At 33.5% G+C, this 16,307-nt stretch overlaps 1 protein-coding gene across 1 annotated transcript in view; it reads right to left on the bottom strand.

Annotated features, from left to right (window-relative positions):
* Positions 1-3,612: 3,612 nt before the first annotated feature.
* Positions 3,613-16,307, bottom strand: part of LOC149904242 (uncharacterized) — a 54,741-nt gene continuing 42,046 nt past the window's right edge. Inside the window, exon 3 of the mRNA XM_090107840.1 lies at positions 3,613-5,374. Within this exon, the coding sequence (XP_089963966.1) occupies positions 4,352-5,374 (1,023 nt within the window). The 3' untranslated portion in view covers positions 3,613-4,351. The remainder of the gene's footprint in view (positions 5,375-16,307) is intronic.

Raw genomic sequence — 16,307 nt, 5'->3', positions numbered from 1 at the left:
AAGGAGTATTATGTATTTATGGGGGAATGTTTTTGGTATTAGCACGTATTAGTTAGTTTGATACACTAGTTTGAAATGAAAAAGATGAATTAACAGCTCTAGCCATAGAAATCTAAATAACAAGACACTAGAAGTCGTAAGCGTGCGTGACCTTGTCGCCACTCTGGTGATTTGCACATCACCAGTGCATTCGTCACTGTTCAGTTGCTCTGGAGACGTATGAGTGTATACATGGTGTGTTTCAGCAATTCCCATTGCGGAAATTCTTCCACAAGTTGTAATTATACTTATAAAGGAATAATATTTCATCGGAAAATATATTTTTTTAGAAATAATGCCGTTTTTCCTTAAAATTATAGAATATTTACAAGTATTACGAGTGTCACCATAGTAATCGAAATAACAATGAATGACACATTCGACCATTCTTATTATCACGTTTGTTCGTATTGGAGCAAAAAGTCTCATATACTTAGGGATGTTATTATAAAATAAACCGTAAATTCGTGCGTTAGGATACATATTCAAAAGCTTAATTTAATAGATAAGTTAGTTTTCACTAAAATCAAGCTGTCCAATAAAAGGCATAGTTTACTTGTGTGTACTGTTTAGCTTTCGGTTTGAATGTGTTGATTTTGGCGACAGCGGTTTTCATACGAATTATGACATTAGAGCACTTCTATGTGTCTTGTTATTTAGATTTCTATGGCTCTAGCTTTTGCTATTCTTGTAATTAATTTTTTAATTGTAAAACAACGCTCCTTCTGATATTATAATATGATTGTTGTATAATGATAAGATATTTATTTTTTATTTATTTAACACTTTATTAGTTGTACAAATAGGAAAACCTTAGAATTATTTACAGCTAAAAAACCTACAACTAACTAACTTGGCGGCCTTATCACTAAGTAGTGATCTCTACCAGGCAACCACAGTAAAAGGTAACGTGCAAAAAGGTCACTGGTGCACACATATTGGCGGGACGAGAAGAGAAAAAAAGAATAATAATAGCAAGAAAAACCAATTAAAAGAAGAGGTTTTAAAAGAAGATATAGAGATGTTCGAAAAAAAGTTCTTAAGGAATATAGAATTTTTGCTATATTGGTTAATTAAAAGCATACATATCATACTGATAATATATCCTTGAATGACCCTTAATAAGTTACGTAATAGAGACTAAGTATGCGTGGAAACTTGTAAAATACAAGTATAATAAATTGATTATTATAAATGATTGGAATTCATTTGATACATCAAAACTGACAAATTTATGAAATGCAATATCTTATCGTTTTATGATAGATAATATAATTGATAGATATATAATTCTATATAATTTGTCATTTTGCATATCACTACATAGTATAAAACAAAGTCGCTTTCTCAGTCCCTATGTCCCTTTGTATGCTTATCTTTAAAACTACGCAACCGATTTTGATGTGGTTTATTTTAATAGATCGTGTGATTCAAGAGAAAGGTTTTAGTATATAATTTATTAGGTTTTAGACAAAGCGGGCGAAGCCGCAGGCGGTAAGCTAGTAATTAATAATTAAATGTGAGTATGGAGCCCTTGTTATAAAGGCAAAAGTTTTGTTTATAGTAAAAAAAATGTCTGAGAATATCGACGAAACGCAGCGTGAAGCTTTAATTCTGAAATTCAGCACATACGGGGTATCTTATATAGGTACACACGTGACAATATTTTTGAATCAGAAGTATCTAACGCAGAGGATAATAGTAAAACTGTATGTTTTGAAAGTATTTGCAAAAGGAGGCATTGTTTTCTATAATATAGGAAATTGTAACGATTTTCAGCAGATTTTTTCATATTCGCCTATGATCAAGAACTTGTCGTCCAATAAATCTGACACACATATCATCATTCCTAGTTAAATGAATCCTCAAACTCTTTTTGAAAAAAAAAGAAAATAATAAACATATTTTTGTTTCTAGCAACATTGAATCAACGAATCTGTGGCAGAACGTCAAAACAACCACGTGATGTAATAGTATTTACAAATAATTGATGTACAATGATCTCTGACATGCGTTTTCGTAAATGTTCAACCGGCAAATTGTTAATGGGCCAGCAATTTATTGAGGATTATACTGCAATAATGCAAATTATACCGTACATGTTATATATTTGTGTCTATGATGTATTCGTCCTTGGAATAAATAAATAGATTTTATGGGACTTGTGCTTCATTTATTGTAAATGCCTCTACATTATTTTTAACTTTAAAACAAAAAAGTAATTTTATTCAGATGTTTAGAATTTTACTTTCGTAATTTGACATTGCATTTGACATTTTCATGTGCATTTAGTAATGGGGGATTTTAAGATTCATAACATAAAATTTCTGTCTTTATTACTTAGTCCTTATAATCAGCAATATCACATTGAAAAGATTATTTTCATTGGCAAAGTTAGTTCAATTCCTCCTCCTTTTTGTAGTCGGTTGGAAACTTGGAAAGAGCTTTATAGTTTGTAAAGTTCGTCTTTGGAATTTATCACTAACTAGCTGCTCCGCGCGGTTTCAACCCCGTTTCTCCACTCCTGTTGGCCATACCGTGACAATATATAGCCTATAGCCTTCCTAGATAAATGGGCTATCTAACACCGAAAGAATTTTTCAAACCGGACCCGTAGTTCCTGATATTAGCGCGTTCAAACAAACAAACAAACTCTTTAGCTTTATAATATTAAGTATAGAAATAAGCACAATAATTGAAAGCAGAAAGCTTGTAGTAGCATTGTTAAATAATCTAAAATATCCACTTGAATAGAGAACGAGAAATATTAAATTTAGATCGCTTAGTAGAATATTTTGCGCTCATTTGAATCACAAGTTCCACGATTCAGAATAAACTCAGAGGTGTTACCTTATTATGGTATTTAAATATTTATCATCATAACTTAATATATGTACTAATATGTGACTATATTATTTTTATATAATAAAATATAGTACGGACCACCAGGTAAAATGTATTATCAGCTTGGATGTTATTAGCACAGTATTACAATATTATTTCCTTGCATCAATAAGTTATATCTCTATCTGATCTATTATAATATATACTAGCGGTCCGCCCCGGCTTCGCCCGTGGTACCTACATGTTTAAACTATCCTATCTCTCAAGTTGGATCGAACTGCACATGGTGTGCGAATTTTATTATAATCGGTTAAGTGGTTTAGGAGTCCATTGAGGACAAACATTGTGACACGAGATTTATATATATTAAGATTATATATTACTAGCGGTCCGCCCCGGCTTCGCCCGTGGTACATATGAAAAATAGATGTTGGCCGATTCTCAGACTTACCCGATATGCACAGAAAATTTCATGAGAATCGGTCCACCCGTTTCGGAGGAGTATGCAGACTAACATTGTGACACGAGAATTTTATATATAAGATATTGTGTGCACTGTGCATGTGTACCAATTTTAATTTGAATACGTTGTTCGCTCACCTATTATCGATTCAGTAATTTTATTTTTACTGCTTCTATTCATTCAAAACAAAATTCAACTGATGTTGTTATTGCTATAATCTTCAAGTTCTCTTAAGAAAATAGGGGTATTAAAAATAACACAAAAAGTCGAGTGCATGAATATTTTATTTTGTACGTTTCCGTGGAATGCATTTAATAAAACGTTCTAACTACAATATATTATTTACAAAAAACATCATCCAAAAATACAATTACTGAGTATGTGTGACTATATCACAATGAGTACAAGGAATATAAAGGTTTGAGCCTTGAGCAAATATAGGAATACAGTCAATCGAGTATTTTAACTAACATACAAAATTGTCATGAATTTACAATATTACATAGAGCTGAACTGACGCTATACGAATATCAAAATAAACGTAACGATACAAAATGTAAATGTATATTTTCTCTATATATATAAGAAATATACGCATCACGCGTAAATAATTAAGTACTGTAATATTGCGTCTATGACTCAGCTTAACAAACAAACAAAAATATAAAATAAACAAAAAACAATGCACCCGAAATACACTGGTTAAATCAAACACATTCAATTCTACTAAGGAATAAATTATATTCGAATACGCTATAATTTCGTCACACGGAATGTCGCACCCGGCTGCCATTCTCAATAACCGACTAACTAAACCTAAATCTTAGATTACAATAATTTATTATTTACACACAATTTGTACATCCATCAACCGGGTATAAACCAATACGCTAATCTACTTATATTATGTATTTGGATAGACTCTTTATTCGATAACAATGCGGCGACGCGTTTCGTCCTCAATCACAATCCGATTACTGGCCATCAATGTTGGGGACGGTGACGTCACACTTTGGTGGTTAGGTCGAGCGGGTGCAGCTTGATCCGCTTGATCTGTGAGTACGGCGGCGCCTCGTCCTCGCTCGCCGACGCGCGCTCGCTCCCCGACTCCGGGTCCTCGTTATCAGGCGCTATCACCTCACTGTCGTCCGAGCGCCGCCGGGCCGAACTCGATCTACCATCAGACTTCACTGACAAATCCATAGGATTCTCCTGCAACGGCGATTCGGAGGTTCTCCTCTCCGCGGGCGGCGTCGGCACGAACTCCGCTTCAGATATCACGTCTTCCTGCGGCGGCTGCGATCTCTGTTGCTTTAAAATCTCATCCAAGAAGAACCGTTTCGACGACTCCGTGTTGTGGTCGTCGATTCTAACATCGTTATTGTTTTCAGCGGCTTGCCGTAACGCCGCATGATCTAGGAATTGTCTCGAGTACATCGGATGGAAGCCGGGAGGGAATAGCAGAGGGTGGTTCGGTGCGAACGGGCTGAACGGCGGCGGCGGTAGAAACGGGGAATGTGGAAAATGGGGCAAGGATATATTGGCTAGAGGCAAATGGACGAAGTCTCTCGGCGGCGTGAGAGGTCTGTCTGGCGGTCTGGACTGTGTGATGCGAGATTTCTCGTCTAATTTGGGGGACGAGTCGCTGCGATGAGAGTCTGGGGAGCCGGAGCAAGGTTTGTAATCGTCTAAGCCGAGTAAGGCGAGTTCTTCTTTTGTTCTAGGTCTCGCTAATCCTGGGAATAGATGTGGAGGGAACGGAGGCGCCATGTGATGTGGGGATGGGGGCACTCTGGGCGGTGACTGTGTCTGCGCAGCTTGTTGTTGTTCTTGCAAGAGGCAGTGGATCTTGAACCAGTTGGAGCGGCGGCCGTAGCGCGAGCCCGACTTGGACATGCCCACCATGAGGCACTTCCGCAGTCGACACGCTTTACAAGCTGTTCTGTTCTTCTTGTTGATCACGCACTCCCCATTGTTCTTGCACTCCGTAATGGAGTTCAGGTTGTTGTACGACCGCCCGAAGAACGACTGGAAAGAAGAAAAAAGATATATTATTAAAAGGTAATATCAATTAATTTAAAAGTAAAATAGTGCAAGATTAAAGTATATTTTATTCAAATGTGTTTTTTAATGTAAAAGATTGATTTACTGCTGTGTTCTAATGAATTATATTACATGTTCGCTTCATGAATAGATAAGTGCTTAATTATGTGTATAATTATGAGCGGTTAAGCTGCGTTTACACGGGCCGCTGGGCACGGCCGAGTCTGAAAGTGAAAACACGCCTTTACGAATGTCTCACGTAAAGACGTCACTTCCGTTGGAAATAGGCCACAGGTTCGGTTCCAGTCGGTTACGCTCGTTTATAAACGGTTTCGTTTTTCGACCTTGAGTTTTCGCTTAATTTATTATGTAAGACTATTGTCTACTGTGATTTGTAATAGGAAAATCTTGATTATTGGAAAACCCGTACTGAAATATATACTGTACAATGAGGTCAATTGTATTTAGCATATATTAGATAAATTTACGTAATAAGTCTTTAAAAGGATATTGAATACCTTGCAGCTCTAATTTATGATGTACCTAGTTTCAGAAATAATTTTATTCTAGTTTAACCAAATTCTTCCACTAAATCTTAGGTAGATACAATTAAGTGGATATTAATTAGTATAAATCATATAAATATTCAACCATTACTGAAATATGTAAAGAGCAAAGAGATGTGACATTTCACCGCATTGTGTTACTTGTTTTATTTACGACAGTTTTCCATTAACCCAGAACACAATCTGGGTATAAAAGTTATATTGATATATATTACGAATTATGACCAAATATGTATTATCCAGAGTACGATTTCACAATATACACAATATTGTAAACCAAATTGCATATCGTAAATGTCAGTTCATTATTTTAAGTTTTTATCACGTTTTTACTATAAATATCCATGAAACATATTACTCATAACTACTAGATAGCGGTATTGAAGTACCAAATTAATTAAATGTCTCTAAATCTTCACATTCATGTTAGAAATGGGAAAATTTAATACGACATTTAATATCCATATACAGTTAAGTTTACGAACAATATATGACTTTTATATAGAAAATAATTAATTCACAATTAATGAACTCTATCAATTTACTTTAAATATATCGATGAAACGTTGTATGTGTAAAATTTTATACAAGTAGTTTAACGTCATATAAGTAGCTATTCGAACAAAGTCACGGGGATTCAAAAGCGGTATTAAATAGTTATTTATCCGGATATTTATTAGATCACTGCGGTAGGTAGATGACCATAAAAAGCGTGGCGTAAGGTCTTATACCTTAGTTTACGATAGTCTAATGGCGTTGCAGAATTCACTCAGTTTTATGGGACATACATTGTTGTGTTTATGCGACTCCTAATGACCGGCCGCGGCTACAACTACACCAGTATAATACGTGCATATTGCGAAGTATACTATTTTGTACATGGAATGCTACCGAGATATTTTACAGCAAAAAGCGGTTAATTAAAGCTTGAGAGGAACAAAACACGGTGATTGATAGGGTGTGAAATATGTATCATTCGTATACGTGTTTTGCTTTGCCTTCAACTGTTCTGAAGAGCTTTGTAAGGCCATGGTATACGTGGAACAATTTCTATATTTTTCTAGAATTTGTAACACGGTTCTGTGCTTGCATTTATACTGTTCTTACCTATATATCACAATATATATGAGGAAACATGTTTATTATAAAATTACACACTTAAAGTTACATATAACGATTGTATAATTAATGTAAAAAACCAATGGATGTGTGATGAATAGCTTATTGACATATATTCAAAGGTGACCATAAAAAGTTATGTGTCACATCTATTTTTAAATCAATGTGTGAATTGCAGAACTGTTTGATAAAGAACCATCCATTCTAATATTATAAATGCGAAAGTAACTCTGTCTGTCTGTCTGTTACTCAATCACGCCTAAACTACTGAACCAATTTTCATGAAATTTGGTATGGAGATATTTTGATACCCGAGAAAGGACATAGGCTACTTCTTATCCCGGGAAAATGACGCAATCCAGGAAATCCCACGGGAACGGGAACTATGCGGGTTTTTCTTTAACTGCGCGGGCGAAGCCGCGGGCGGAAACCTAGTAGTAAATATACAAACAAATGTTTATGTCCGAGGAATCGCGATATTTCAGTGAGTATTTCGGAAGTTGTTAGATATTATTAAGTGCAAAGGTCTTCTACTACGACGGTTAAAGATACCTACCTCCGTTAAAAATATAAACGCCATAAAAGTGATAGAGATTATTTGAGTGACAAAAACCTCAGCTTTGATTTAATCGATTACACTATTAAACTTTAATAAGTATTAAAAAAACTTTCCACCCGAACTTATTATACTTTGAATGGAATTTATCGACGTAAAAAGATCCCATTATATTTTTAATGGCAGATTATTTTATGACACGACAATCAAAGGACAGTTTAGTGCTACTAGACATGTTTTCTGAATTAATGACACGTTATATATTAAATTTATCATGTTTTATGAGCAATATATAAACATTTTATTTGAATATTTAAGCGACACTTTGAACTTTGGTGGCGGACCCTTAGACGTTAGAATTGTTAGCGCGCTGCAAGTGTTTTAATGATAGTTATGTGTGATGTTATAAACACTCGTGTATATTATGATGTATAGAAGGATTGAATAAACAGTATGGATGCAGTATCTGTTGGAAATTGTAAAAAAATAATAATTTTTAAATTGATTAACAGCCCAGAGATAGGTCGTCAAAGAAGTAAAATATGATACAGTTTGTTTTAGTTTAAAATTATTATTCTCTTAGTTTTAAAAATACCTACTGCTATTATATGACTGCAGTAAAAAAAATCTGAAATAAATCCGTATAACATAAGCTTACTTAAAATTTTCTCTACGAAGCAACATATATTTATACAGCATTTTAACATATTCCGGTACACATAGTGTAAATATAGTTTTAAAGTGAAATGGGCATTTCGCAAGGCGCATCCCGGTCTTTAGGTCAAAGGTGTAGGGTCGGTAGCCAGGTTAGCCAACACAATTTATGCACATACTTATTATAAGATGTAATGTCGTGGACGAAATGAAATATATAAGATTTAGAGCTTTATAATATAAGGTGTGGTACGGCTATATTATCTGATAAATGACGGCAGATCCTAGCATGTTTGCTTGAACGACTCATTCAATTGTGTTTTAGGTAGTCTGTTGAAATTAGGACAAAGTTTATATCTATACTATCTCTAATGTTATAAAGCTGAAGAGTTTGTTTGTTTGTTTGAAAGCGCTAATCTCAGGAACTACTTGTCCGATTTGAAAAATTCTTTCGGTGTTAGATAGCCCATTTATCGAGGAAGGCTATAGGCTATATATCATCACGCTAAGAATAGGAGCGGAGCAATGCGGGTGAAATCGCAGAGCACAGCTAGTATGTAGTAGTAGTAGTATGTTTGGAGAATTATTTATGTGGTCTATCTTTTATACTGTATAATAGATAGTTTAAGAATAAAGAGTTTATTTTATAAACAACAAATATTCCAACCCAGTAAGTTCATGCACACGTAGGTATTATAACATAACTACATATAAACATTTTTAAAATACCCAACATAATTTCGTAAACCATCTTGCATAGCAGGACGCATTAGCATTGCAATTATAATGCTATAAAACTTTTCCCCCCGAGTGCCCCGACTATCCGATGCTGTATATAGTTGCACACATCCACAATCCACACTATTAATTATAATATCTAGTTGACAATCAGAATACCGGTTGGTATCGTCTGCTGATTAAGTACCACTTTCGCGGTGTTTGTATGGAGTATGGACAGACATAAATATGTATTTTTAGTGTTTCGCTTTGTTACAAGGGCCTGAGGTAGTTGATTTTTAAACGGGTTAAATAGTTTTTTAATTCGAAGTTAAAGAAGAAAATGTTGATGTACGAATCATATTGTTAAAAACTTACCGTTTAGAGTCATAGATAAAGATAGAGATTTTTACAGAAATAGACATTTGAAGCTATCAATTTCAAGCTTTGAATTCAGATTGCTATCTCCACTAAGAGAAAACAATAAACATCCAGTCGGTAGCCACGTATGACGTAGCGTATGCAAAACCTTATAAAGTAAACAATTGCATGATTGACAGATGTTCAAATGCCCTCTGCCTGTAGATGTCACCTCAGTTATCTAATGTTTAATCTAATCCGCGGTATTAGAGATTCCTGTCTCGATCGACATAAGGTTGTAACTCGTATTGTTTCAAATTCCAAAACTATGACGCGAGTGCAATCGCATCGTTTTGTATTCATGCCGCGGTGGTACATTTTGGCAACGAGTGTCGGTTGGATGAATTTTCAATCAAATACAGATTGTATTGTTTGAAGTGATGTGCAAGTTTTATGTCGCTTATATTTTGTTTCGTCCTAAATTTAAATAAGAATTATGTTAGTGAAGTTGAATGTCAGAATGCATATTTATGTGTTTGGCAAAACGTGTGTTGATCAGCTAATAATATCTCAACACCGTGTTTTATGCAAATTATTTATTTGAATTAGAATTAATATAAAAAAAATATTGATTTTCTAGACATTTTCTTTCCTTTACAGAAGTAATGTAACCTAATTACCCTTCTACCTAATAACCTTATCTACTATTTAATTTAGTGTTAGTACATACGTCATAAATTAATTGTATTGACACTTTAAAATCAATAAATCACACGAAACAAAGAGCACACTTGTCCCATTGAAAATTAATTGAAACACGGAATATCCACACTTCAGATAGATATTTCATTTCAGCATTTCCGCAAGATGACATGTCCACCTTGAAATTACAATAATGTGGTACTCAATAAATCTACACAATAATAAATATGTTGTGTCACTTGTATATGTGTGTGTGATATGCAAGTGTGTGTGTGTGATATGCATGTGTGTGTAACAGTGACAGATTGGATGTAACCGCGCAAAAATATGTCACGATCGCGAATCGATTTTTTTATGTCAAAATTTTATATGGGCTTGGTTATTTTTATTCGCAGGTTATGTATTCAGTTAAAATTTGGTTAAAGTACATGTTAAAAAATTAAATAAATCATTACGGAACAATAAAGTAATTTTACTCTGAAATAAACATAAAGCTTTCATCGCTCTACATTTTATTCGTATTTTTTTATTTAGTTTAAAAGTCAGTCCCGTATTAAAGCCTAATCATAAGATATGGTTAATAATAATTTGTTGAAATAAATAAATGATCTTTATAAACTTTTAAACAAGACAATCAGATTGACGAATTACTACAAAGCTCTGACTGGACTCGTCCATCATCTACCAAATATAACCAGCGTGTGAACTATTTACGAACTTTAACCTTGGCTCTACAAAACTTTCGGTAAAATTCTATTTAACAACACATTCAAAAAACCACCCTATTCCTTCTAAATACGATTCATTTTTAAACATCAACCTCATCATAAAACTATATCGAAAATTTGGACTTTATTACGTTGTCATAAAGTTGATTTTCGATTGTAATATTAAAAGTGATGTTCAAAGAATGCGCACGCGTCAAGTCACATTTGTACCCAGAAGCAGCGACCTGAACATTCAGTGTTTTGATTGCGGCTGACATTACGATACAATCGATTATTCGGTTAATCGGAATCGATGCATCGATACATCGATTTTTATGATCTATTTCGGCCGTTTTTAAATCCGTGATATGAATTTGAGAATGGGTTGAATTGTGCTACGTTTATCGTTCAAAAATATGATTATTTGTCATTGATTAAAATTCTTACCCTTAGTTAATAAGTGTGATGTTATTGAAAAAAGAAGCAAACTATCCTTTGAATTGTAGTACCTACCAATAGATATAATAAAATTAGTTAAATTACTAAATTTATACATTCATTCATGTTAACGAATAAACTAGCTAATCTATCATTCAAATATCATCAATACTGTTTAATTTGTCAGTTTACAATGTAAAATTATCATACATGACTAAATTCTATGCAAACAACATATTATAATAGCCCTATTACTTACTTCAAATTATTACAATTTCGTATACGAAAGACCTTTCAAATTGACATTGTGATAAACAAACACATAACTTAGTGCAAGTGCAAAAGATCAAAATAAAGATCACATATTCGTGATGTGAATAAAAATGGCCGACAAATACAATGTGTCAATACACAGGCGCAGTTACAAAATAATGCTAATTGTCACTTGATATTAAGGGCAGCATACCAAGAAGTAGATACTAAATACTATATTATTTAAAAAGACTAAGATTATAAAGATAAGATAAGGTAAGATTTAAACTTTGTTTTGTTAATTTTAAATCAATCATAATATTATAGCAATTTTAAATTTAAAAACATTTATAAATAAACAGTTCCGTCGGTATTTCTGTTAGTGAACGATATTTTAAAATAGCACCATTCATAGGTACGTATTTCATATGAATATCGTAATTTTATAGAAAGTAGTAAATTTTACGATCTTCTAATTATAAAGATAGAATATAAATCGCACATATTAATAATAAACAGCATATCCCTTTCACTTAATCCAAAAACAACTTTTAGATCAACATTACGGTTCCTAGCAATCTACATAGAGATTAATTTAATTTAATCACATTGAATGGTTTCAAGTCGACCAAACCCTGTTCGTTCAGCGCTGTCATTCGCAGATACAATTCCAGTAGTATCTAAATAGTATTATATTATCTGTGGCAGTACTTAACCCGCGAGTCAACATTGTCTCATTAACTGGGCAAGGACAGGCGAAGCTCAAGATAACATTCACAGGAATTATATTCCGATTGAGAGCACATCGAAATTGCGGTAACGCACGCGACGAACCGTCGGGTGTCGTAACCGACCGCAATAAATCACGGCTACTAATTTGTTTTTAAAGTCCGCGATTATCTGTGCATTGTGTAGTCTGTGGAGCGGCTATTGTCAGCGGAGCGCGGGAGTCCAACCGCGCCGTAATTTGTCACTCGTTTCAAAAACAACTGCTTTAATGGCTCTGCACCGAATTAATTATTACTTAATTGGCTTGAGCGCTTTATTGCTTCAGTTGTATTGTCATTTTATATAGATCTGTAGCGTGTTTGACGCTAACGTGGAATTAACAATGAATTAAAAGAGATTTGGATCGAAATGTGCCGGTTCATTTGCGACGGCCGTCAACTCGTTGAAACAATAAGCACTTCGCAATGTTTACGGGCAAATCGATTGGTCGCGATCTGTCGCCATGGTTACTGTTTACTCCTTTGATGTACTGTCGATCATTGTACGCTAAGCGATATAAAAACAAATGCAGTTATGCAAAACGTTAGGCAGTTAGCGATTACAACGCAGGTAGGTATATTAAGCGTATCGATTTAACAAATACGATAAAATTGCAACCGTTTTAAATAATTATTACGATGTTTTTCATTTAATAAAATTTACACGTTATTTGTAAATTATCACATTGTATATCAGCACATAATTTCTTTACTGACATTTGATTTAAGTATTTTGTTTATTGTTTATGCGTACGTGTATTTTGAAGTGTAAACGTGTTAACTATATTAAACATATCAAACTCAAAGATTATGCTATTTAAAATGATTAACTGAACGATTATGATTTGATAGATTGACATTTACGATCAAATCAAATCACGATAAAAAAATAAATTAATTGATTTTTGCGAACTAAAATTATGCAAGTGACGATATATCCGGGTGAGAATTAAATGATAAATGAATGTTATCGAAACCTTAACATTTCGAATAAAACGATACGGATTATAGTTTTTTTTGTATTGGATATAAGTATTATTCGAGTTTATTACTGACATAACTCGACAGCAATTAATCGAGTGTTAATATTCATTTGGTTTTGAGGAACGAAAGGTTGTAGCAAGGTTAGGTCAAGTAGATATTGAGATGATTGCTGAGGATTTGTCACGTCTGTATTTGAATAAGGCAAATGATAAATCGATAATATATATCACGCAATTAATGCACGCTAAATAAAATATATTTAATGGATCCAATACGGATTTAATCTTTAATAATTGACGTTTGAAAATTATAAAAAGAGGCCACGGGTTGGTTGAGTAAAATAGAAATATTATACTCATTCGTTAATTGAGTTTGTTTTGGTTTTGTTTATTTAAAATAAAATATTTAACTTATTTCCAATACCTTCTAAGCGACATGATCGTATGGTTTGAGGAGTATAAAACACTAAAGCACACGCGATTTTATCTGATCACCGATCTGATTGTAATCATAGATCTCCTACTGTATTACACGCTATACTGTGGGCGATAGTTCTTGCTGCTAATTGTGGGAATCTTTATAGTTTACTAGCTTTCCGCCCGCGACTTCGCCCGCTTTGTCTAAAACATAATAAATTATATACTAAAACCTTCCTCTTGAATCACTCTATCTATTAAAAAAACCGCATCAAAATGCGTAGTTTTAAAGATTTAAGCATACATAGGGATTAGGGACATAGGGACAGAAAAAGCGACTTTGTTTTATACTATGTAGTGATAGTGATGTTGTTGAATATTTGGTGACGATGCAGATGTAGTGATAGCGAGTGACTTTGCTTAAATATGTTATGTAGAGTCCTATATTACTAACAGTATCGCAGGCAATTGTTTACAAACCCACGGCTCCTTCCCCGGGGGCCGTGGGTATCTTTGGAAGATTTCCCCACTATAAAAAAAAAGGCAACTGTTTACAACAGCAATGCTATATCATAACTAGATTAAACTCTTTTAATATTAAATGGCGCCTTAACCAGTCACCTGCGGCCTGCAACATGTACATACATTGTACATAGTATAGATATATATGTATTTATTTCTCCTGACCATATATATCTCAATGGTAATTCAAATGGTAATTCAAATGGTAATCAAATGGTAGTCTCTAATATTATCTATTGAGATATATCCTTATTTTTTCATTCTTATAGTCATATACGGACACACCCGGAGAAAATTCAGGCACAAGACATTTCTTTTGACTGGAACCTGAGACCTTTACTTTCATAATTCATATGCTAACTATAAGTTACCCGACCAACAAGACAAGTCAATAGCATGGTATAGCGGTCATGGTATTTGACTCTAGTTGAGTAAGTCATGGGCTCAGAATCCGTAAAATGATTTTCCTATCGACACAGATTACAAAAAACATTACTCCATTTGTTTATGTAATTTAATTTGGAAATGTAGATTAGATTGGAATTTAAATTTGTTTTTGTAAAACTTTTTTGTATAATGTTAACAAGAGAAAATAAACAGGTTGCTTATTTATAACCCTTTATACTATTGTTAAAAGTAAAATGATATAATATATATTATATTTTTTCGTTTGTCTGAATCTCGAAATTTAATAATCGAAAAAACTCTTCTACCAAGCGAAACGATACATTTTGTTTTTCAAATCAATTTTTCCGAAATTATTAAGGTACTGACTTGACCCTGATACTGTGGTCAATATTAATTTCTCAATAGGATGTTACGGGCTGGTCTAGTAACGTCCTGCGACATTTTGTGTCGTAAACCCATTGTTTTCCGTCCCACTTGATACAAATTGTTTTGTGTAATGTAGCTCATGATTGAGATAGTTCCTTATCTTTTATAAGTACTTTTGAATAATTGGAAAATTCAGATCAGTTTTTAAATTGGGTGGAAGTCATTATAGAAAAAATCTCTATACTTTCGTTCTAATATTATATTATACTAGATTTCCGCCTGCACTTCGTCCGCGTTTTCAAAGGAAAACACGCATAGTTCCCATTCCCATGGGATTTCCGGGATAAAACCTATCTTATGTGTGCTAAATTTTATTGTAATCGGTTCAGTAGTTAATGCGTGAAAACCATACATACATACACACATAATTACAAACCTTTCCTCTTTATAATATTAGTATAGATAGAAAATGTGTTTGTATTGCTTTCACGTTACAGCCAAGTGGTTTTATGATATAAATTTTGTTTCTGCATGGACATAGTTAAGAGGCTAGACTCTAGCCTCTTAACTACTAGCCGCTAGAGAGTGATATAGCTCTATCCTACTGCAGTGAAATATCTCATACCCATGGGAATTTTCATTGTCGACGCGGACGAAGTCAGAGCAGAAAGCTAGTAGTAAAATTATTAACTTCCTCAATTAATTCATCAAATATTTCATTCGATAAACACTTGTTATATCATTAAAAGAATATGAAACGAAAATAGCAAAAGATGACCGTATATTGCAGTGATGTAATATAAACATTACGACGAGAAATCCATTCAGTACGGTCAACAAAAAAATATAACGGAAACATTGCGTGTTATATTTATCGACGTATATCTCCCGGACACAGGGTAACAAACGATTATTTCTCCTAGTTAAGGAATTTTCATAATAATAGGGTGCAGATTTGCCTGTCTGAAGAATGAATGATGACAGGATGAATCCATTCTGAATCGGAATCGGAACGATTAACGCAATTATTCGATCGGATATCGAATCGATTTTATTGCAAATCTAATAAAAAAATTGGTTTACGGTTTGATATATTTAAATTATATTTATCAGATTATGTATTTAAATGTCGACTATTTGTTTTTTTCGTTAATTAGCAATTATTGCTTGTTTTAAATGGTCTACGATCTGCCCTTGATACGATTACCTGAGTTTCTATTCCGATTTTCTTATTAATTACCATTTAACGATAGCAATGATTGAATTTGCAAATAATTGACTTTTAATAGAATTGGTATTATAATTAGTTTTTAATGAGATAAACGGTTATTAATTGTAACATAATACTTGGTAATTTTGAACTTAAACTTGCATTTTCTTTTAT

Source organism: Colias eurytheme, chromosome 12 (assembly GCF_061535395.1).
Source record: "Colias eurytheme isolate Ceu_HAF_F1 chromosome 12, ilColEury1 Martin Lab GWU primary, whole genome shotgun sequence".
NCBI classification, from domain to species: domain Eukaryota; kingdom Metazoa; phylum Arthropoda; class Insecta; order Lepidoptera; family Pieridae; genus Colias; species Colias eurytheme.
Note: the sequence above shows the minus strand (reverse complement) of the source record. Positions and strands in the feature narration are given on the sequence as shown.